This window comes from Microtus oregoni, unplaced genomic scaffold, assembly GCF_018167655.1.
Source record: "Microtus oregoni isolate MIOR12 unplaced genomic scaffold, Mior012 000000F_ref0000247, whole genome shotgun sequence".
Lineage (NCBI taxonomy): Eukaryota > Metazoa > Chordata > Mammalia > Rodentia > Cricetidae > Microtus > Microtus oregoni.
Genome location: NW_024543059.1, coordinates 74,340,733 through 74,363,959, shown reverse-complemented (window position 1 = coordinate 74,363,959; position 23,227 = coordinate 74,340,733). Strand labels below are relative to the sequence as shown.

Here is a 23,227-nt window from a genome sequence, read left to right as displayed (position 1 = left end):
TTAATTTAAGTAGTAAGAGCTAGTTAATAATAAGCCTGAGCTAATGGGCCAAACAGTTTGTCATTAATATTAAGCCTCAGAGTAGTTATTCAGGAACTGGCAGGCAGGAGAGAAACCTCAAATTACACTGCCTCAATAACAAAACATGATACCCTTAGTGTAGCCTGGCAATCCTTTTGGAATATGATGGGACTGTGCTTCTCTTCCTTCAGTGAAAGAATGCTACAAGATGAGTGTTCTAGAGCAACACCTTCATGATGGCTTGTAGGTGAGCTGAAATTCCCAGAGCCTCCCTACAGAGCCACCAGCTGAGAACTGGCTGAGCCTACCCTCTCCCCCATTGAGAGAGGCTGCCTTTGTAGAACTGTAGAGTTGGTTTTCTACCGATCTCAGACCAATGGTCAATCCATGTTTATCTACCCATGTCCGCCTACTGTAGTGAAGGATACAAACAGGAAGCCTCCATAGAAAGGGATTGTTTCTAGCTTGATGCCAGCTAGGGACAATTATGTCTAGAACAGAAGGAATATTTTATACGTCTGGTAAAACATATATGTGTGTGTTCCATATGTCAGCTCTTTAGGACAAGGCTTTCACTGAGGCCTGGTTAATACTTCACTGGCGATTTTGGAGTATTTAAGAATACACAAGCGTCTACAGCACACTCACCACCTCATTAGGCAAAACAATTATGTTGAAGCATCATGAAAAGAAACATGAATGGGAAACCCTTCTAACATTCCAAGGTCACCCTTGTAATATCCATCACTGCAGCAGCCAAGCCTGACCAGTCAGAACCAGGAATACGTGAGTGGGCTGACATGGTTAGGAAATCCATAGAGTTGAGCTAATGCATTTCTCTCTGAGTATCCCCTAATTGTGAGTTAGCCTGGGTGTTCTTTGTTATATTCTAAGGTACATTGCGTTTATCCTGAGTCACTGATTTCCTATTTGGGGAAACCACATTGACACCAAGCTAATGAAATGTCATTATACTAGCAATTGATGACATTTCTACAGCATTGACTATTGCTGCTCTTATTGCTGCTAATCACAATTCTTCTAAAGGAAATCATTCCTTACAATTGCACTCTGGGCATCTGTCCTCAGCTGTCTTTCTCCTGCTTCTCATGTGTCCTCTCGCAGATGCAAAGCCTGGCCTCAAATACTGCTGGAACCATTAGAGTTCCTCCCCCGTCTTCTTTAGCTTAGTAAAGACTTCATCCTCTCCTATTAAGTTTCTGCCTGGAGGGCTGCTTATAATGAACCCAGCAAGGTGTCAAATGAGCCTGTTCCAGACAAATTAAAAATGCTGAATTGCCACAGTTCCCTTTTAAATTTTTCAGGAAGCAATCATATTTCTCTGTAACTTTCTTGCAGAGGAAGGAAGCCCTGGGGTGCCTTGGCAACTCGGTGACCACCCCTAAAACAAAGTTACCTCGTTTCTGGTCAACGGAATCGTGGGAAATATAATGAAATTTCCATTAGACTCCTCTCCGTTCTTCCACAGTGATGAGGATTAGCTGGAATGTGGCTCATGGTCAGGACTACAGCCCTCAGTCCCTTGTACTAAATGCAGCCATGTGGCACATTCAATGAAATATTCAATGGAATATGAGCTCAAGGGACACGTAACACCCCGAGGCCTGGCCCACATTACCTTGCAAAACTAATATCCACATTTGACTTTGGAAACTGCTGGTGGTTGACAGAGCAATAGATCAACACAGGCTCCCAAGTGTCTCCTGAAGGTGAGGAGTAGGGCTAGTCAGCCTTTGGGAAGTGCAGTTACTCATTATTATCCACTAACAGCCTTTAAACCCAGTCTTCCAATATCTCACGTAGAAGCCGGGCATGATGGCACACACCTGGAAACCCCAGAGCTTGAAGCGGGTGGGTCTCTTGAGTTCGGGGGAAGGGGAGATCAGGCGGAGGAGCCCACAAAGACTCCCTCCCTCTCAGCGGGTTAGAAAACTGGAACCGTCACTAGGGAAATTCATCTACCATCTTACAGATTTTACAGCCTCCCCAGGCCCCATGAAGACACCCATGGTCAGAGAAACAGCCAAGGTTTGCCGTATCGCAGGCTGTTCATTCTCCCTGACGGGTTCTGTGAAGTTGTTATTTACTGCTCATACCCAAGGGGTTCAGAATACATGAGCTCATCTTTGGGAGCCCAAAAGGTGATCTTTTGTTTTGGCCATTTTAAAAAGTAGGCTATAACAGGATCTCTAGCTGGGTTGGTAGCCATTCAGAGGGAGAGGAAGAAAGAAAGGGCAGTGTACTACTGAGCTCAGACGTCTACTCCATCCAGTCATTGTACCCCAGGAGCCCCAGGGAGGACCCTTGCCAGCATCCAAGATGGCTTCTCCCCGGGGCTTTGAGCCCCTGCTTGCTTCTTCACATGAGGTCACTTCATTGACTTACATCACTTCCTGGTTTTCCTGCATGAGCTATAAAAATATCAACTTTAATCCTATTTCTTGCTTCTCTTTTACTACTTATTTCCTGCCCTTTCATCTATTCAAGCAAACTCTCTTTAATGGCCTTGCTTACCTGTTCATTTATCTATCAATTCTTACCAATACTAAATATCTCAAGCCAGAAACTTCTGGGAAAAAAGTCTAAATTGTAATACTTTCCAGTCCCGCTGGGGAACCTCCTTCAACCAGTGGCCTTTTAGAGACTGGATCAGGCTGGGCGTGGTCCTTAGTTACCAAAAAGGTGCACATTTGTGTGCCCACCCTCTCTCTCTCCACTCTCTCCCCTGGATGCTGGATTTGGATCCTGTTCCCTGTTAGTTCATAGAACTGTGATCTGTGAGTACCCCATAAACAAAGAACCCCTTATTATACTCAATTCTGAGCTAGTGTGGGATTACTTCATTCGCCATCTTCTATGCAGTCCTTTTGAGTAAAACTTTGTTAGATCAAATAATACCAGTCAGAGCCTGGAGTAATGGCACATGCCTTCAGTCATAGTACTCAGGAGGTTGAGGCAGGGGTTTCTCTATGAGTTTAAGGCCAATCTGGTCTGTATAGCGAGATTCAGCTCATCCAAAGCTACATAGTAAGACCCTGTTTCAAATAATAATAAAATTAAAATGCCGGTTCGGAGTTTATTAAATTTGAAACTTTGAAGTTTTCAGGCCTGGTTAATTCAATCAACTCTCTGTTACTCAAATGGGGACAATAGAGATAGCAATAAAATAGGAAGTTGGAAAATATGAAGGTAGGAGGAAAAAAGCACAAAGAATCCAGGCCTAGAGACAAGCCTCAGGGGTCAAAGCCCTTGTCTACATATTCTGAATTCAAATCCCCAGAAACTCAGGAAAACCACATGTGTCTGCAATCCTGGTATGCCTGTAGTGAGATGGGAGACAGAGACAAGAGCGAGGCTGGCGTGTGCGAGCAACAGAGACATCCTGCTTAAAACAAGGTCAAAGGTGAGGACAACACCCAAGACTGTCCTCTGACTTCCACGAGCATATCCAAATGTGTCACACGTCAGACATCATACCCATATACCCTACACACAGAGCACACATCATTATGCAAACATCACACACAAACACACACACACACACACACACACACACACGTCGTACACCACATGCATACACCACACACACATACACATCATATATTGGATCACAGGTGGTCAAGGAGAGAATGTATTTGATGTCAGACATACTTGTGCCTCCTTTAGTGACCTCCTTCAGTTCGGGTCACGAATTTCTCTACCAAGGAAATCATGGGCCTATGAGTGGTAGTATGCAGGTGAAGGCCAACTGAGATGAATCCTTCCACTGTATGAGGAACTCAAGATGTGTCCCAGAGGTGTGAGGAGCTGAGCACCATTGTACTATAGCACCAAACTCTGGGCCTCAGGAGGAAACTAGATGAAGACCCTTGGGCTGGGGTTTAGTCAATCCTGAAAACACTTGCTTCCACATCAAAAGAACAGGAGCTATTACCCCATCCCTTCCAACAGCACTTTGCTGGAATATGTCACCAGGCTCACAGTTTGTGAACAGTATACCAAAGAATGTCCTGTTATTAGTTGGTCTTTATGTAAATTTAACAAGGGACTGGAGAGATGGCTCAGAGGTTAATGACCTGGATTCGATTCTTAGCATCCACATGGTAGCTCACAACTGCCTGTAACTTCAGTTCTAGGGGGTCCGATACCATCTTTTGGTCTTTGTAGGTACCAGGCATGCACATGGTACACAGACTTATTGGCAGGCATAACAGCAGTGTGCATAAAATAGAATTTAAAGTTATAAAAGGAACAATGATACCAAGTTAAAAAGGATTTAAAGTAGATCCCTAGAATATCCTGTCTTGTTAATTGCTTATTGGCCTTTATGTTAGCCTATAATATCCATAGTGATTATAGAGTTCTAATATTAGACATTCTTGAATAGGCAACATTTCATAGATAAAGATACTAGAATGAAATATTGATGGATTTACTCTATCCTCTTCGGACATAAAAACCCAATTGAGAAAATAAAAACTTTTCTGGATGGGTGTGCACTAGCTTTCTGTTCAAGGACAAACCTGACACAATCGGCTCTAAAGGAGGAAAATTCATTTTGATTCAAGAAGTAAGAGACTTTAATCTGAGACCATTTGGCCCTGTTCTATTGACTGCACAGCACAGTATGAAGGAAGCATGTGGCAGAGGATGCCTGTTCACAACATGGACACAAAAAAGAGCAAGAGGAGGAACCAGAGTCACAACTGCCCTGTCACAGGCACCCCCCCCCCTCCCCCAGTCATCTAGCATCTTCCGCTAGGCCCTAGCGGTCCCATCATGGGCTCTGGGAGACATTCAAGGTTCGAACTGTAACAAGAGGAATACTGTAACAGTCACCCACAAGGAAGCAGCACTCTACTGACGACCTCAGACGTTTTCTGAAATTGATAGTACTCCATTCAATGTCATGTTATACTCCCAGGGGAGAAGATAACAAAATGGCATGCGAAGAGATGAAAAGGGGCTTTAAGAGCAATAAGACAAATCCCCTTGGTTCCGAACACGGGGGACAGATTCATACAGACTGAATGGCTTGGGCAAACTTGCAGAGACGAGAGGTGGCAGGGCCAGGCCTGCTAGCACCCTGATGCCCCCGTTGCCTAATACCAATGAAATGAGATGACCTATGCACCTGCTAGTATCAGGGTCAGCAAACAGTTAACCTCTCAGGCTTTCTAGTTTTGTGCCTCATCAACAGATATTTATCTGCCAAGACACAACACGATTTCCTATTCTAGTTTGCTACAGAATACACTTAATTATAGTCAATAGCAAGTGATCATTTTAAAGCTCTGATTCCTACAGTGTCCAAGACAGACCAGTCTAGAACTACTTTGAGGCCAAAGCATCAGTCACTGGTGGAAGAGAGAGAGAGAGAGAGAGAGAGAGAGAGAGAGAGAGAGAGCTCTGAAACCAGAATTGCAGAGCACATCATCACTCCAGAGGCAGACTAGAGATGAAATAGAAGGAAGTGGTAAACAAGAACAATTTGTTCACTAAACCCCCACAGACGAAACCAGCACTTCAAAGTTAACATCTTGTACAGTTTGAAACATCTGGATGCTTTGTTTCCGGAAGTTAAAAAAAAAAGCAAACTTGACCCTTGAGTTTCTTAGCAAACTACACTTGCCTTTAAAAAAAATGTTAAACTGCTTGTGTTGGGGATCTAGATGACATTTTGAGAACACAAAATCCTATTTGGATATTTTTTTAATCTAAGCAGCAGAAAACCTAGGCGAGAGCTTTCTGTTTGGATACAACTCTCCAGGCGCTGGGATTGCTCAGAGCAGTGTCCATGTACGCCAGCAGGAGCTTCCAGTCACCCTGACAACCACAGCCAGAGCACCGGAGGCAGACAGGCTGTCACCAGACGTGGTGATCACGGATTCCAGGCCAGGCCAAAGATAACGCAATATTGTTCATTTGTTTTAGCCTCACACAACGTGTGTTCTTTAATAAACAACTCTGCTACATTAAACATATCCGGGTCAACAAACTGGAAGGTTTTTTTTCTCCTGTCCATAAAACACCAGCAGATAGTTACCCACCTACCATGTGAAGGATGAGAAGCATATATTTCTCAAAGCTATTAAATGCACACTCAATTTCAGAAAAGACCTATTATAGTTGGGAATGCTTATTAAACATGTGGCTTATGACAAGTCCTTGCAAGCTAGGATTTTTCGAAGAAAACCTTTTTTTTTTCTTTCTTAAAGCTGTTTTTATGGGTGTTGGGTGACAGGAATGCTTTTTGGGAGAAAACAGCAATGATATTTGTCTTTAGCCCCAGGGCATTAAATACGGAAAGCAGCGAGATCTTAAAATAAAAAAAAAAAACAACTTTCTATAACTGGGGAGCTCTGATTTGCAGAAAATGGTTTAGCAGTTGTAGTTGAAACTCTTAAGGGGCCTGGAGACTGCAAAACTGCACACAGAGGTAAACCCATAGGCTTGGCTTTATTATGGGATGGGATATTTTGTCACCTGGGCAAAATGGTGGAAGCATTTCCTCTCCTGAAGTTCTGCAAACTGGCTTTCTGGCCTGGGCAGCTGACTTAAGACTGCAAATTATATCATTCAAACTTAAGGCTTCTTATGATGCTGAATGAGCTACGACCAAACACTAACCACATTTCCCCATTATTAGATGTATCCAGCCCCTCTGTAGCTGTTTTCATTAGGGGCAGGTATACCGTGGTATCTCTGTATCTAGCCTCAGATGGGCAGTGCAGAGGAAAGGGCTTAGAGCTGATGATGTTGATCATTTGAGAAAGGGCTGCCAGTCTTGGAAGTCATAAAAATGTTACTCCAGGTGGTTTTTAAATGGGCGTGGCTTAGCAGTAGGTAGGTGTGGCCCTTAGTAGTTTTGTTCCATTCTCAGCGCTCCGCAATTGTCAAATGCGCTTGATAATCATTAGCAGGGTTTAATTGTCACGTGTGTTTCTGCGATGTGAGGCGAAGAAAGCAGTAGACCTTTGAGTGCTAGGAATGCCTGATTCTGAAAGGTAGCCTTTAAAGTACGGTTTTCAGAAGCCTCTCCCCTCAACCCACGTCATAGGGATTACCACGTTAGATTTTAAGGAGTTTGCCATTTTCTTAGGTATTAGTATCAATCAAAAACTCACTTGCTTTCACATATTTAAGGAAAGAATTTTTTAAAAATGCTTTGAAATATTTCCCGTATCAACCCAAATTCCAAAGCATTAAGATAATGCTTTGGGACAGAATCCAAGGATGGAGGGGGAGGGGGGACAAAAGAAACAGGAAGTGAAAGTGACAGAGCTGGCACTCTTTCTTTCTCATCGCCCAGCTGAACGATAATAAATATTTACATATATTGCTCTCCCTTTAGCAAGCTGATGCTAACCCAGTAATTGAGGGGTGGGTCGACTCAGCCCCCGCCCCCAGCCCCAGGCAGCCTGAGGTTCTTTCTCCCGACACACACGCACACTCCCGCCAGCACTTTCCCGCTCTTCCTTTTTGGTGCACACCCATACTTCTTCCCTTTTCCTCGAGGTTCCACACAGGCTGTGACCCAAGCTGTGGCCGCCTAACTGTTACCCACAGTCGACCCTTCTGATTCTTCACTACCTCCTGTTTACACGCAATGAAGGATATAAAAGGGAGGGGCTTGGAGTTTGGAGGATGGACAGGACCCGGTCCTGGGCCAGTCCACCCTGGAGAAGGCAATCCTGGTTAAAGCCTACCCCGATGACAGCCCCTTTGGGGAAATCCCACCCCGGACAAAGACACCTTGGACACAGTCACCCAGCCGACAGCCCACCCTGAGGACAGCACACCGCCCCCTCCCGGCTCCTCCTCCACCGACTACAAACTGCAAGACGCCGCGGCTGGGGTCGACCAGCTGCACTCCCGGAAGATGCGCCCCGAGCTGGCCACTCTGGGCCGTCTCCCCGCCACCCAGGGACCAGTCGTCCGAGGCCACCACCTGTCGGGGCACCCGGACGTGCAGAGCAGCACGCAGGGAACTGCCTGGTTTTCACTCCCGCCAAAGTTGCCCGACGCAACTTTCCATCCACGGCTCGCGTGCCCGCGTCGCTCCTTACCTGGGGTGCGGGTGGTAGTGGCCTCGGACACGCACGGTTGCGGGCTCGGATCGTCGTCAGCAGCCGCGACCGTCCCAGATAGAGCCGGTTCAGGAGCATCCTCCTGCCCGGCCGGAGCTCCTGGCATCAGCGACTCATCCTCCAGCCGCCAGAGCCCAGCCGGGTGTGGGCTCAGCCCGCCCCGCCGCCGACAGGGGCGGTGACAGGAGGGTGTGTCCCCGCTTTCACTGGGCTTGGTGCACACCCGGGCTCCAGGCGCGGTATTTTTCCTCCGACAAAAAAAATAAACAATTTTTTTTTTAAAAAAAAAAGAGCAAGCGATGGAGTTCCCAGTCGTGTCTTCTTCTGGTGTCTCTCTTCTTCCCGCACGTATTTCTTGAGAAAAGAACAAGAGCCGGGCTCACACCACGCTGCTGTTGACAGCAGCCAGTGCCGGAAGTGGCGAGGCAGGCCTGGGACCCCAGATTTGGAAACAGAGGCCTGAAGACCAGGAGTTCAAGGCCATCCTCCACTAAATAGCTGGAGGCTAGTCTGTGCAACGTGAAACGCTGTCAAATGAACCGAAACTCCCACAACCAGTTTCTGGTACCGCGTGCTGGGAGAGTAGTTCTCTCGGTTGGTAACTTCCCCGCACCCGCTCCCAGGTTCCTTTGCCTTTACACAGGGAGACCTGGGACCCTGGAAAAGGACTTCCGGGATCTGGCAGGGGAAAGGTACCTGGAATTTCCTCTCCTTTACCCAGCTGGAGAGAGGGAGAGACAGGGATTTGCCAAAGCTCCACCTTCCGGTGGGCTGCACGCTGCACGACTTGAGTTGAATCTGCCAGCCGCCTGAGCCCAGGGCTCTCGGTGCACCAGAGGTTTGTAGATCATTACGGTTTGGGCCAAATCCAAACTCTGGGAAATGTTCTTTCACTACAGAACTGGCTTCTCTTTGGGGGACAGATGGAAGGACCCTCCTCTCCCAGGGGCAGGAGTTAAGTGCTGTTAAAAATGGCTATTAGTGTTAATGATCAGTTCTGTAGGTTCCTATTGCAAGCACTCCCGACTCTCACTTTCCTGTAAATAGCAAACATGTAGGGGCGGGGAGGCAATCTGGCTTCCTAGTTGTCAACTGTTGGATTTTCCCTTGATTCTATGGCTGCCTCAAGCCAAAGGACTGTCAATCAAACCGCCAGCTACTCTGCCACTTTGAGCACATCACAGATGCCTTGAGGAAGCAACACCATGATCACAGCTGTTTTCTACAGCTCCTGAACTTGAAGCCCCAACACAGGTTTGTTTTTTTTTTTTTTTTTTTTTTTTTTTTTTGCTAGTACAAGCCCTGTAACTATTTTATCCAGACCAGATGGGAAACCGCTTCACCTGGTCTCTCAGAAGCTACAGTGCTGTGATTGGTGGAAACACAAAGGATCCGTATTAAAGTTTTCCTGTGGTTAGTCAAATACCCCTTCTCTAGCTGTATGAGCAGGGGGTTCTGGGAGACACCATCGTGCATTGCCTGTTCTGGTGTTGCAACATTAGGCCCAATAAAAGGCTTCCAGGAAGCAGAAGCAAGAGAATTTTGTAAATTCAAGGCCAGCTGGGTCCACTTAGCAAGTTCCAAGCCAGCCAGGGATACATAGTGAGACACTGTCCCAAAATTTAAAAAAAAAAAAGTCTTCTATGCAATTGTCTTAGTTAGGGTTTCTATTGCTGCAAGGAAACACCTTGGCTAAAAGACAAATGGGGGGGGGTGGCATTTGGTCTCCACTTGCAAACACTGTAGTTCACCATTGAAGGAAGTCAGGACAGGAACTCAAACAGGACGGGATCATGGAGATGGGAGCTGATGCAGAGGCCATGGAAAGATGCTGCTTACTGGCTTATTCTTCATGACTTTCTCAGTCTGCTTTTTTATAGAACCCAGGACCACTAGACCAGGGATGGCACCACCCACCCAGGGTTGAGCCTTCCCCATCAATCACTAATTTTAAAAATGCCTTAGAGGCTTGCCTGCAGCCTGATCTTACGAAGGCATTTTCTTAATTGGGGGGCGGGGTGTGGAGCTACAGAAGTGGAGGACGACTCCGGTCGCACTGACAAGCAACAGAACGGGAACTGCAGAAACTGGTGACCTAGACAGGCAGTGCTGGAGAGCTGGATGTTAGGCCAAGCGCTGCAAAAGCAGAGTCTCAGTGGCAGAGACAGCAGCACAAGCCAAAGGCATGGTGATGCTCCCGAGAGAGCCAAACATCCCAGGCTGTGACTGGAATCGTGCTGCAGGGGCCTGATGAGATGGGCAAGAGGGTAAAAGCCCTGGCTACTCCTGAAGAGGATCCCAGTTCCATTCTCAAACTCTGGGTACCTCCAGTTCCATGGGGTCTGATGCCCTCTACCATCATCTGTGAGTGCCCGGCATGTACTTGGTGCTCATGCATAAATGCAGGCAAAATATTTTGCACAGAAAATAATTAATCTAGAAAAAAATTTAAAACGTGCTTCAAAATGTCATCAATCAAAGGGGCTGCAGAAAAAAAGCACGAAGAGGGTACCAACTAGAAAATCTGATGCTTTGGCTTTGGGACCTTTTGTTCACAAAATAAAGAAAAACAAGGTGTTTATGAATATCCCAAAGGCTATACTTGGCAGCTCATGCCTAATTCCCAGCACTTGGGAGGCAGAGACAAGGAAGGGGTCGCCATAAGTTTGAAACCTGCTTTAAATGCATAATGACTTTCAGGCAAGCCTGGGCTGCATAGTAAGACCCTGTCTCAAAAAAAAAAAAAAAACAAAAGTAAAAACAACAAACAAACAAAAACACCAGCAATAAAATCCATGTGGTGTTATTTAAGACCCCTGTTATATATGAAGCCAGAGTTTGAATCTAGCATTTAGGTCTAGAATTACATAATTTATGGCTCTAAGATTTTAATCTTAGTCTAATACTTCCTGTTTTCTGCTATCAGCTGACCACTGCCCTACTCCCAGCCACAGATGTCATAGACAGTCAGGATCAGGGAGACCCTACAAATTTGTGGTGCAAATCCTGAACTTAAAATTGAGATATTTTGCACATCAAGAAACTTTGCATGAATTTTCACCTGTGCGCGTACATATTCACGTATGTGTACACATGCACATGTGTAGCCATGCCTGTGAAGGCCAGGTGACAGTCTGTGGTGTCACTTCTTAGGAGTTGTGCTCCTTGGCTTTGGAGACAGTGGCTCTCACAACAGTGATTCTCTCGCAGACCCGGTGTTCACTATTAGGGCAGGCTGGCTAGCCAGTATGCTCCAGGGATCTTCCCATCTCTGCCTCTCCAGCACTAGGAATACAAACGGGTATCACTGTACAGGCTTTTTCTCTTGGGCCACCAACCAGCTCCCAAATCATGACACGAAGACTTATTATTAGTTAAGAATGCTCAGCCTTATCTTAGCTCTTATTTTAATGTGTTTCTCGCTATGTTTTTCTTGGTGCTTTTTGCCTGACTTTCTTTTCATCCTTTCCTCCTTTCCTCCTTCCTTCCTTCCCTCTTTTTCTCTTTCCCTCCCTTCCTTCCTTCCTTCCTTCCCTTCTCTTTTTCTTTCCCTTCCTTCCTTTATTCATTCCTTCCTCCCTTTTTTTTCTACCTTACTTTCCTATTGTATCCATGGCTGGCTGGCAACTGCCTGACTTCTGGCCTGGGTCACGCCCCTCTCTTTCTCCCAGGTTCTCTCCTCCTTCTGGCCTGGGTCACGCCCCTCTTTCTCCCAGGTTCTCTCCTCCTTCTTTCCTTTCTCTTCCTATTCATTCTCTCCATCTTCCAACCCCACCTATTACTCTCCTGCCTAACCACTGACCCTTCAGCTCTTTGTTAGACCAGTTGGTGCCTCAGACAGGCAAGGTGAAACAAATGTAACACATCCTGACACCCTTAAACAGATGTAGCATAAACAAATGTAACACACCTTTACAGCATTAAAGTAATATTCTGGAGCATAAACAAATGTAACACATCTTTACATAGTTAAAATAACATTCCACAACAGTTCACAACATTCCACACAGTTTCTACCATAAGTGCTGGGGACTGAGCCCAGGTCCTCATACTTGCATAGCAAGCGCTGACAGAGTTTTCTCTACAGCACTTAGTTTTGATTTTGAAAAATATTGCTTAGCACTTGGGAAGCTGAGGCAGGAGGATTATCACCAAGGAGGTTGAGACAGAAGGCCTGTGAGTTCAAGAATCATTTGGACCACAGTGAATTTAAAAGAACAGCATAAACTGAGTCATACAAACCCGTCTCAAAAACCAAAGGAGTATGGCAGCCAAACCCCACCACTGTGGCTCTCCATGAGTCCCAAGCATTGAATCTAATGGCATGTGAACACAGTGGGTTAAAACGGCTTGGTTGTTTCTGAAGCACTTGTTAAATGTCATTAACAAACTGACTATACCAAATAGGAGAGAAGGCAGCAGGGACAACGACAACAACACACACACACACACACACACGCACACGCACACACACACATCCATCTCACAGAAAGTTTGTTTCTAGAGTAAGAATTTCAGCGAAGGTGGAGACCAGAGACGGCATGAGGACAAAGCGCAGCCTCCGTAGTCAAAGATCCAGACCCGTGTTCAGTTCCCTTGCACAGCTGCTTTGCAAGATGATGTGATCATTGCCGGACTCTGTATGACGGACTTTGTACGCATCTTCCACACAGCCTTCATAAAACTCCTCCCAAAGAATTAGTATTGCCTCACACAGAGATGAGGCTAAGAAATGGTGAGAGCTTTGGCCCAGGACATACAACTAAGAAGACTGACCATCGAGTGGCAGGTGCAGAACTAGGATTGTTTTTGTTTTTCTCACGACCACAGTTATTTCCATTATACCGTGTTCAGGTTGTGTTCCAATTTATGTTAAGCATCACTCAACATTCTTAACCTGGTAGGAAATTCCAAACTCAACTTCTGAAGTGTTTCAGTCCAATCACCTCTGCTTTGCTCTTCTAGAGAGCTGTAGACCATTACCTTTCAGTATCAAACATGGAAGTCTTAAAAGGCACTCTGAAATCTCTAGATCTCAGAGGAGGCTACATAGTAACAAATCAATTCTTCTTTGGAACCGGTACCAATCTCCTGGTTGCAGGGGGAGCTTCAAACAGCCAGAGAGAGCTCATGACTTCTGATTCAGTGGGATCATCCTGTCCATCTGGGAACTAAGACCCTACAACTCTGTGAATGCAGGTTAAGATGGAAGGCTCACTTTGATCTTCAGATTCTCTTGCTATAGGCCAATGTCAGTGGCTGATTCGAACGGTGTCTTGTGATAGCCCTCCCAGCAACCTTTCTAACTGATCCTCAGAAGGAAGTTCCCCTGTCTATCAGGCCAGCGGCATGCTAGGGTGACAGGCTATAGTGAAACTAATGAGTTTCCAGTGCCACACTTCTTATGAGTCCCTTGGTCAGAGGCAATGAGGTGAAGGCATAGTAGAGCCACAGAGGGTGGTGTCAGCAGAAACATGGGCAAAGTAGGCAACTCCACATCCACACCGTGTGTGTATTACATGGAAGAAAACCTGCTCCATGATCCACAGGAAGCTACCTGCTTCTCCTTGGAACGATGCCACACGGAGGCAGCAAAGCTGGTTCAGCTAACAATGGGCTAGGGATCAACGACCCCAAACCAGCTGGGCTTTTAGAAGGACATCCAGTGTGCAAACCACACAGCTCCCTTCCTCACAGATGAGACATCTTTGTACCCAAGTCATTGAGCAAATCCTAGAGTGGGGTCCAGGGTACATAAGGCATTACATGAACTTTCGTGGGTCCTGGCAGGCCCACCCTGTAACCTGGCAATCTGTAGCCTCTCTGGAATCTCTGTGCAGCCTAGGACTCCAGGACTCTTGCATTCTGCATGCCTGCAAAAGCAGCAGCATGTAGACAACCCCAAGTTCATGTTACCTTGAGATACAGCCAGGTTGCTTTTACCCATGGCTGCAGTGGTCTTGGACTTCCTGGTTGCATGATTGGAGACAACATCTTCCTATGCCGTCCTTTCCAGCACAATGTTCTAGAAGCTCTTTCCAGGTACTCTCATTTCAAATGATGTTTTTCAAATGGACTTGCATTGTGCATCCTATAGCCGTCAGTGGCAGATGTCTCAGCTTCAAGGAACTTTTCTTCTTACCCAGTGCAAAGTGCACAGATTCTCTTCGATGACACACCTCTGTCTAATAGCAGCAGCCTCTCTGTCCCCACCTGTCTTAACCACAGCTTCAAATCTGCCCACTTTTTCCCTTGACAAATTCTTTGAATTTCTATGTAGGATAGCACAGATTTCCTTTTCCATCCCAAGGACCTCATTTGCTGTACTACTCTTTTCTTGAGACAGGGCTGGCTTTGCTGCAGGCTAGCCTCAAACTTGTTAGATGCCAAAATGATCTCAAATTCCTGATCCCCTTGCTTCGATAGCCCAATTTCCCCAATTGCGTGTCACTATATATAACTGATATTTTATTTATATTTGATAAATAAGGCTTGCCTGAAGACCAGAAGGTAAAACTAAGTCACTAGAGGCCAGGCAATGGTGGCACACACCTTTAATCCCAGTATTTGGGAGACAGAGGCAGATGGATCTTTGTGAGTTCAAGGCTACCCTGGACTACACAAAACCAATGCAGAAAGAGATCCAGGTGGTAGTGGCTAACACCTTTAATCCCAGTACTAGGGAGTCATATGCCTCTTTTTGTTGTTTGCTTTGTTTTGTTTTTGCTTTTGGAGAAAGGGTCTCTCTGTAGCTTTGGAGCCTATTCTGGAACTCGCTCTATAGATTAGGCTGGTCTTGAATTCACAGAGATCCACCTCTCTCTGCCTCCCAAGTGCTGGGGATTAAAGGTGTGTGCCACCACCACCTGGCTTTAATGCCAGCACTTGGGAGGCAAAGACAGGGATTCTCCATGTAACAGTCCTGCCTGTCCTGAAACTCAGGGAGGAGGAGCGGGGGGGGGGGGAGAGAGAGAGAGAGAGAGAGAGAGAGAGAGAGAGAGAGAGAGGAAGAAGAAGAAGAAGAAGAAGAAGAAGAAGAAGAAGAAGAGGAAGAGGAAGGAGGAGGAAGGAGGAGGAGGAGGAAGAGGAGGAGGAGGAGAGGAGCAAGGAGGAGAAAAGGAGAAAAAGAGAGGAGGTCGTCAGGGGCTAGCCACAACCAGCTATGGATAAGAAGGGAAGAAGGGTGGTATATAAGATAAAGAAAGGTATAATCCAGAGGAAAAACGTAGAAGGGTAATTTAAGAAAAGCTGGCTAGAAATAAGCCAAGCTAAGGCTGGGCATTCGTAAGTAAGAACAAGTCTTTCTCTGTGTTTATTTGGGAGCTGGGTGACAGGCACCCAAAAGAGCAAAGAGTGAAATAACCACTATATATTTAAGAGAGAATGTCAGTTATAACGGGCATGGCTGGGGCCGTGATAGAGACGAGCAAATAAGGATGCATCTAACACTAAGGAGTATCTAACACAGGTGGGGAGTGCCCAGCAAAGACTGCAGGAGGTAACAATGCTTTGTCTGAGTTCTGACAGGCTCTTTGAGCAAGGCCAGGCAGGAAGGGGTCCACAAGGCTCCTCGAGAAGAGGCACACACTGCATTAAGCTTGGGTATGAGCGGCCGTAGCTCCTATAACGCTATGCAGTTAGCTTCTCTTAGCATAATGTTAATTTCTGCCTTCAAACCGTTTTCCCCCCCAACTTTGTTCCAGTCTCCTTTTTCTGAGATTATGTCCCCAGGGATCCCATAAAGTCTATGAAGGCAATTTAGACTCATTAAGCTGCGGGTGGGGGCTGGCTTTCAGATGACCACTTATGAGCAGGTCATTCCAGCCCTACTTACTAACCTAACCACCTCAGTTCTAAGTCTCGGCCTTTCTTGTTTAAATGTGTTTCTTTTCAGCCATTTATTTATATAGTCTTTATTCCTGACTCTGAAAAAGGAACGAAACCCCACTTTAATAATTAATTGGAAGCAGGTCATAGCACCTTTCATCCCCTTCCAATCTGGCTCCCAATAGGCAGCTAAATCCTAATGCGGAAAGACTACAAAGAAGAAACTGAGTCCTAGGGCTGCGGGTGATTCATTAAAAATTAAAGACAGGAATTCTGTTTAAAAATAGGAGAGTCCTCCTAACTGACACAGTTTTACAACTTGTCTAAGGGTAAATGCGAAATGAATTGCTTATGAGTGTTGGTGGTACAGGGTGAGCATAGGTCCCTCCAGGAAGGCCTAGTGAGTTTTTATAATCATTCAATTAAATTAACATGGTTTTGTATATGATGCCTTGGGTTGGGTACTTGGGGTATATGGGAAGTAGGATAAGAAGTTCACAAAAGATAAAGGTGGACTGGGGGTGTAGCTTAGTGGCAGAGTACCTGGGGTTCAGCCCCAAAGGAAGGGAGAGAGGGATTGGACAGATGGAGGGAGGGAGGTACAGAGGGAGGAAGAAGAGAGAAAGAGAGGGAGTAAGGGAGAGAGAAAAGAAAGGAAGGAGGGAAGGACAGACCAAGATATATAGTCAATCTCTCCCCTTAATTAAGTTGATATGTAATAAAGAACTGAAAGGGATATACAAAAAATGCTTTTTTATTTTTAAAAACAAACACACAATTGTAAAACTATAGATTATCAACTAGAAAACTCCAGTATTTCTATTGCTCCTCTCTTAATCTGTTACCATCAGTAAGGGTTGTAAGCAAAGTAGAGGTCAGGCTATAGGGCTGTGGAATTGTCCTTTTGCACACTATGAAGATGTGTGGCTGTGATTGGTTTAATAAAGAAGCTGACTGACTGACCAATAGCTAAACAGGATAAAGTTAGGTGGAAAAGTCAAACTGAGAATGCTGGGAAGGAGAAGGGAAGAGTCAGGAGTCACCAGCCAGATGCAGAGGAAGCAGGAGATAAACATGCCATGCTAATAAAGGTACTGCCACATGACAGAGAGTAAATAAGGAATGTGGGTTAACTTAAAATGTAAGAGCTAGCTAATAATAAGCCTCAGCTATTGGTTGAATATTTATAATTAATACTAAGCCTCTGAATGATTGAGAACAGCTGCAGGACAGGAAAGCTTTGCCTACACTGTACATACTTGGGTTTTTTTTTTTGTTTTTTGGTTTTTTTTTTTTGCAATGTCATAGTTATTTCCTTTCTGAGCTATCTTAAAATCTCATTATAGAAAACCAGAAAAATAAAGTATAAAATGTGTACCTATATGTCACCAAACACTAATAAAAATAATCTTACAGCAACCTAAGTGGCTCTCAAGGAAAGGTAATCATTATTTGCAACAAAACAAAGGTAGCAACGGAAACTGTGGCCACCTCCCTGCAGGGCCTCTCTGCCCTCCCTCCTAAGGGGATGTCTAGCCCCACTATCAAGGACAGGGCAGTTTCTGTCAGGTCCTGGGTAACCTATGGGTGAGATGGGACCTGCATGTGTGCTTCTGGGCAAGCAATAAAATTAAATAATCTTTCTTCAAAAAGCAGGATTTGCAAAGAATAGTTGTCCCAGTAAAATCCAAATAAAATATCAACTACCATTTGTGCATATATTTCTTAGTAATCTTCATTAAGTCAGATTCAGAATGACAAGTATATGTTCTCTCAGACACAGAACCTAAATACACATATTCCTAACAAGATATTAGATGACGTATGATGGTGAGAGTCAGTGAAGGAGAAACACAAACTATTTTTACCCTCATTTTAATTTTTTTTTTTTTTATTTTTTGAGACAGGCCCTTCCTATGCAGCCGTGGCTGACCTGGAGCTCTTATGTAGCTCAGGCTGGCCTTGAATTCGATGATCCAGCTGCCTCTGCCTCGCCAGCTGGGATTAAAAGTGTGCACTACAACATCTAGTTCCTATTTATTCTCATAAGTGAAATCTAGATTTCAGTGTGTGCATGTGCGTGTATGCAAGGTGGGGACAGAAGGGGACTCCGTGGAGAGATGATCAGGGTGTGGGGGTACAATGGGGAGCAAAGTGAAGGAGGGAATATGAGCAAGGTACCATGAGATGTGCTCTCAAACGCCATAATGAATTCTATTATTTTGTACTCCAGCTAAAATCCTCAATAAAAAGCGCCGGGGGTGGGGTGGGGGCTGTGAGATGGCTCCGTAGACACAGGGTTTGCCACCTAGCCTGATCCTCCTGGTCCTGCCTGACCGTAGGATTGCAGGCATGCCCACCAGACATGGTCCTGCCTGTCAGACATGCTAAACACCAATAGTCAGGGCAGCCTCGCTCTTCCGGAGGTACCAGGCACTTTCCACTTCTCTGCTGAGATTCTGGAGTTTTCCAGAAAAGTCAAGTGTCAGTCACTGACTCAGATACCACTGCTCAAACGGCTCTCTTCCCAAATAGTCACTGGGCTTTAGGCCTTCAACTCTCCCGCCATCCAGAAGGGCCTCTGTTACTATCTAAAACAGCTGAGAACAGCGGCCTCGCCCAGGTTAACTTCCCAGGCCTCATCACACTTGACAGATGAGACGCAATTCCCCCCTCCTCTCACCTTCCATCAACAGTTCTCAACCTCCCTAATACAGTTCCATAAAGTTATTTCGCTATTTCATCACTGTAATTTTGCTACTGTTATGGAAGGGGGCCATTTGACCCCCAAAGGGGTGACTACCCACACATTGAGAACTGTGGTTACGGGGTTTCTTTGTTTTGCCTTGTGATAGGTTAAGTGATTTAGTAATTTTGAAAAGAAATAACAAAGTTCACGAAGACAAAACATTCGTCTTGAAGTAGAAATGCCACACTTTCATTCTGCAGTGAGAGATGGCTCAGTAGATCAAAGCTCTTCCCATGAAAGCGTGAAGGCCAGAGTGGACGAAGAAGTAACTTCCACTGTTCTGAGCTCCACACACTTATTCTCGTTCACACGCATACACAGCACTATATGATAAATGATAACACAAACAGAAAGTAACGGAACGACAGCATTTAGTTGTCTTTAGGGACCCGCAGTTAGCTCCTTGGTGGTGACGGTGACAGCAGGGTGCAGGGACAAGTGGAGTCCTGTGGGGGCTGTGGGTGGGGAGAAGTTTCTAGAACAGCTTTGCCACCCATTAGGGTGAGTCATTTAAACTCACTTCCATCAGGGGGTGGGAGAGAGTGCTTTTGTGTTTATCTGCGGGAAAAGCAGGCACCCCGGGGTGCTGTCTCCTGAGAGGATGGCTATTCTCAGAGCGAAAAGGCCAGGAACTTCACCAAAGTGTGCAGCTATGAGCTTCAAATCACCACTGCTGCCAACTGGGTCTCTATCTCTTCATAGTCTACATCATCTTCCAAACCAGAATCAAAACAAAAGCATTTTCTTCTGAAAAAACAGAAACAAAGAAAAGGGACCTACAAAGTTAGAAGTCCAGGAAAAGTCACACATGCCAAGAGTCTAATTTTTTCCCCAACATTTACCAACAGAAATTTTCACAGTGCATAAAATAAAATCCCACTTCACAATCCAATGGATCATCATCAATTTTCACAGAAGATAACCTACTGTGAATGACAGTTTGATCAGAACAAAAATCTCTCAGAGTTCAATAATCTTCAAGCCAATTAAAAAGGAAAGTTACATGTTCTTAAAAATTTCTCTTTACAAATAGGTAGGGAAAAAAAATCCTTAATCTAAACGAGATAGATTATGCTTAGTCATTAAATGTATTTGGAAAATAACATCATGTTTTAAGTACAAACAGCCACCACCTGGTGGTGTCTACAAACTAATGACGATATACAGATTTACTGATGAACGCAACTTGGGATTGCATCTTCTCCAAGCGGTAAACTCAAGATTCCTACTGTTTAAAAAAATATCACCAATCCTCACCAAAACCAAAAACCCTCCACAAACAGAAAAACAAACCAACTGTCAAGCAAAATATTTTTAATTAGTAGGCTGATCATAAATAAATCCACATAAAAGATTTAACAGAATTACAAAGAGCTTCATGTTTCTTCTGTGGACTCAATTCATAATATGCATTAGTCAACCTCATTCCGTAACTGTGACAAAGCTGTCATCCAACAATGCAGCACGGTTTAGCAATTCGTGTTCTTAGTTACATTTTATATTTTCTTTACAAATGTAACACTTATGTACATTATATATATTTTTTCTATAGCTCATGTACTGAAACTCTAGTCCTTTCTAGGGAAAACGCTGAATTCACTTCATGAGTATGAATCATTCCTGTAAAATAATCCATACGAACAAGTGACGCAGAACCACTGCCCTTTGGCATCTCTCGTCGGAGCTCATGTCAGAAATGTCCTGTTAATTGTAAGAAGACGACTTTCTCTAGTTTAGAGTATGCTGCTTCACTGCACAGTCCGAGCCTGCTGGCTCGCAGAAGAGCTGTACTGCTGCACTCCTGGAAACAGGCAGAGACCAACTCGGGCGCGCTGGGTGGATCAGCACTGTCTGGAGGACTCAGGCCCTCTCCCCTTCATCTCTGGCCCGAGCCTCAGACAGAGCGATGTGCGTCCTGTCTTCCAGCACCTCGCGTCAGTCTCCTGTGCTTCTCTATGGGTCGTGCTTTCTTCCTCTGGCTGTGGAGCGTTCACCCTGCCGTGCTCTGGTGGACTTCATTTACAAATCTGCTGCTGAATGTGGATCAGAAACTCATAGTAAGAGAGTGCAGCCTCTGTGCGGTCTTCAATCAAATGCTGAAAAAATTCTGTTTTGGCAGGACTCTCATCTCTGAAAGGCAAAAAACAGCATTTACTTAAGCACATATATTATTACAAAGGATACATGTACACTGTAGAACATATACACATGTGGAATGGAACACATAAGAGGTTAATCCAGCCACACCTGCACCACCCCAAAGTCCTGAAATTTGAGAAGCATAGGAAAGATGATGCCATCATAAAGTTACAGAAGACTTACTTTACTATGTGAAGGACGGGGCTTAGACTTACTTTACTATGTGAAGGACGGGGCTTAGTGGGCGGCTGTCTCTAAGCCATGTTATAAAGGATCTAGTTCTCTCCGATGAAAGCGTGTCTAGCTCTGGAAGATGCGTCTGGTAAAAGAAATATAATTAGAAAACACAAACATACACTAACGTTGAACATGCTCTTCCCTCTTCAAGCGGCAGTTCCTTTCAGTAAACACGACAGAACGGTTGGAACAACACAGCACGTAACCATATGCACATGTATACACAGAGGTTCCCATGCATCCACAATGTACAGTTTTTTGGAGGAAAATAACCTAGCACGTCATAGAGCGTGTGATCTCCAACCTTTGCCATCTGGTAAATAGATGGGGCAGAATTGGAACTGAGGCTTCCATGTAGCCAAACACAAGCCTGCATTCTGCCCCTAGCCCCAACAGAAGCAACCACAGGAAGGAAATTTTAGTTGTAGGAGAAAAAAGGTGTGTTTGCTGGTAAGTCTACTGATGCTATTTTACCTGCCTGCCTCGTGGATTATTCTAGACAATCAGTAAAGCAACAACTGGTGTGCACTGGGACCTTTAGCACCCTGCTTCTCCAAGGGCAATGTGTAAATGAAGAGAGCTATCACTAAACTCCAAATCCACCTTAAAATTATACATAACTTACTTGAAAAATCACATTCTGATAATTCCATTTGATTTTTTTTTTAAAGATTTACTTATTTTGGAGGGGGGGGGGCTGGAGAGATGGCTCAGTGGTTAAGAGCACTCCCAGCTTTTCCAGATGACCCAGGTTCAATTCCCAGCACTCACATGGCGGCTTACAACTGTCTGGAACTCCACTCTCAGGTGATCAAACACCCTCTTCCGGTCTCCATGGGCACCAGGCAGGCATGCACATGGTTCAGACATACACACGGGCAAAACACTCACACATAAATAACTAATTAAAAAAAAGAAAAGTCCCCTCCTTGGACCTGACTGGAAAAAGAAAAGGTTTATTTATTTTATGTATGTAGGTGTTTTGCCTGCATGCCATGTTCAGAGGCCAGAAGTGGGCATTACAAATGGTTGTGAGCCACCATGTGGGTGCTGGGAATCAAACCTGGATCTCTAGAGGAACAGTAAATGCCTAGTTTTGACCTTATTTTCTAGTGTCTCTCACAAACAACCCTTTAGTCTCACAGGAAGAGGGGCTCCTTAGAAATTCTTTAAACAATGACACTTCAGCAGCTTCCTGAGGGGGGACAGCAGGTGCTGAGGGGCACTGCCACACTGACCACAGGCCGAGCTGCGGGCGCTGCTCTTCTCTCCGAGTGCTCTCTTCTCCTTAGTGCTCACACTTACAGTCCTGTTAAAGCCCCTTCTTCCAAACTCTCAAGTCTGCTTCACACTGACTGATGCTGACATTCTTGCGTGTGGCAAAAAATGAGAATCGCAGCTGTACTAAGCAGAGCCCCGAGACGAAGTCCTCAGGCTGCACATCCAGCAACATGTGCTCCCACAGCTGCTGACAGTGTCTGGACAACACCGAATGGAACTGGTAAACTAAGTCAGATGCCACAGCACACACCTATAATCCTAGCACACAGGAACAGAAGACTGTCAACTGGGGCAGGCTGGTCTAGACTGAGTCCAAGTTAGCCAAAACTATATAAGGAAACCCAGTTTGAAAAAAAGGGGGCGGTGAGAGAAGAAAAGGCAAACACATAACACAAAGTTTATGCTAAAATGAAAGAAAACATATGCTAAAATGAAAGAAATACTGTAAAAACTGTTTTTACAGTATTAAGATAAAACTTAATACTGTAAAAACCATTGACATAAAGTTACTGCCTCCAGGCCTAACACATGCTATGATCATTCTATCCGTCAGTGAGGAGAGATAACAAGACAGGTGGAACAATACCATGGCAAGTTAGGTCTCTGCTAATACCAATGAGTCTGTTAGCACTTCCTCAGGGGAGGAAGGGTACCCACGCCCTCTCCTGCCTCCCAGCTGTAGGTGACAAAGAAAACGAGAGGCAGGTAACTGAAGGGATCCACGAGTAAACTCCCCTAAGACTGTCACCCATGAGGCAGGTAACTGAAGGGATCCACGAGTAAACTCCCCTAAGACTGTCACCCATGAGGCAGGTAACTGAAGGGATCCACGAGTAAACTCCCCTAAGACTGTCACCCATGA

General features: G+C 45.1%; 2 protein-coding genes across 4 annotated transcripts in view; both read right to left on the bottom strand.

Moving 5' to 3' along the window:
- Mcub (mitochondrial calcium uniporter dominant negative subunit beta) overlaps nt 1-8,319 on the bottom strand; it is a 38,204-nt gene extending 29,885 nt beyond the window's left edge. The window contains exon 1 of one of the 2 annotated variants that reach the window (XM_041658784.1): nt 8,112-8,319. In XM_041658784.1, the coding sequence (XP_041514718.1) occupies nt 8,112-8,210 (99 nt within the window). In that variant the 5' untranslated portion in view covers nt 8,211-8,319. The remainder of the gene's footprint in view (nt 1-8,111) is intronic. The other variant, XM_041658778.1, reaches the window with a different exon arrangement.
- An 11,688-nt stretch (nt 8,320-20,007) lies between these two features.
- Nucleotides 20,008-23,227, bottom strand: part of Sec24b (SEC24 homolog B, COPII coat complex component) — a 66,492-nt gene continuing 63,272 nt past the window's right edge. For both annotated transcript variants that reach the window (XM_041647316.1, XM_041647383.1), the window contains 2 exons: nt 21,063-21,166; nt 20,008-20,838 (listed from right to left, as the gene is read on the bottom strand). In XM_041647316.1, coding sequence (XP_041503250.1) covers nt 20,724-20,838; nt 21,063-21,166 — 219 coding nt within the window. In that variant the 3' untranslated portion in view covers nt 20,008-20,723. The remainder of the gene's footprint in view (nt 20,839-21,062; nt 21,167-23,227) is intronic.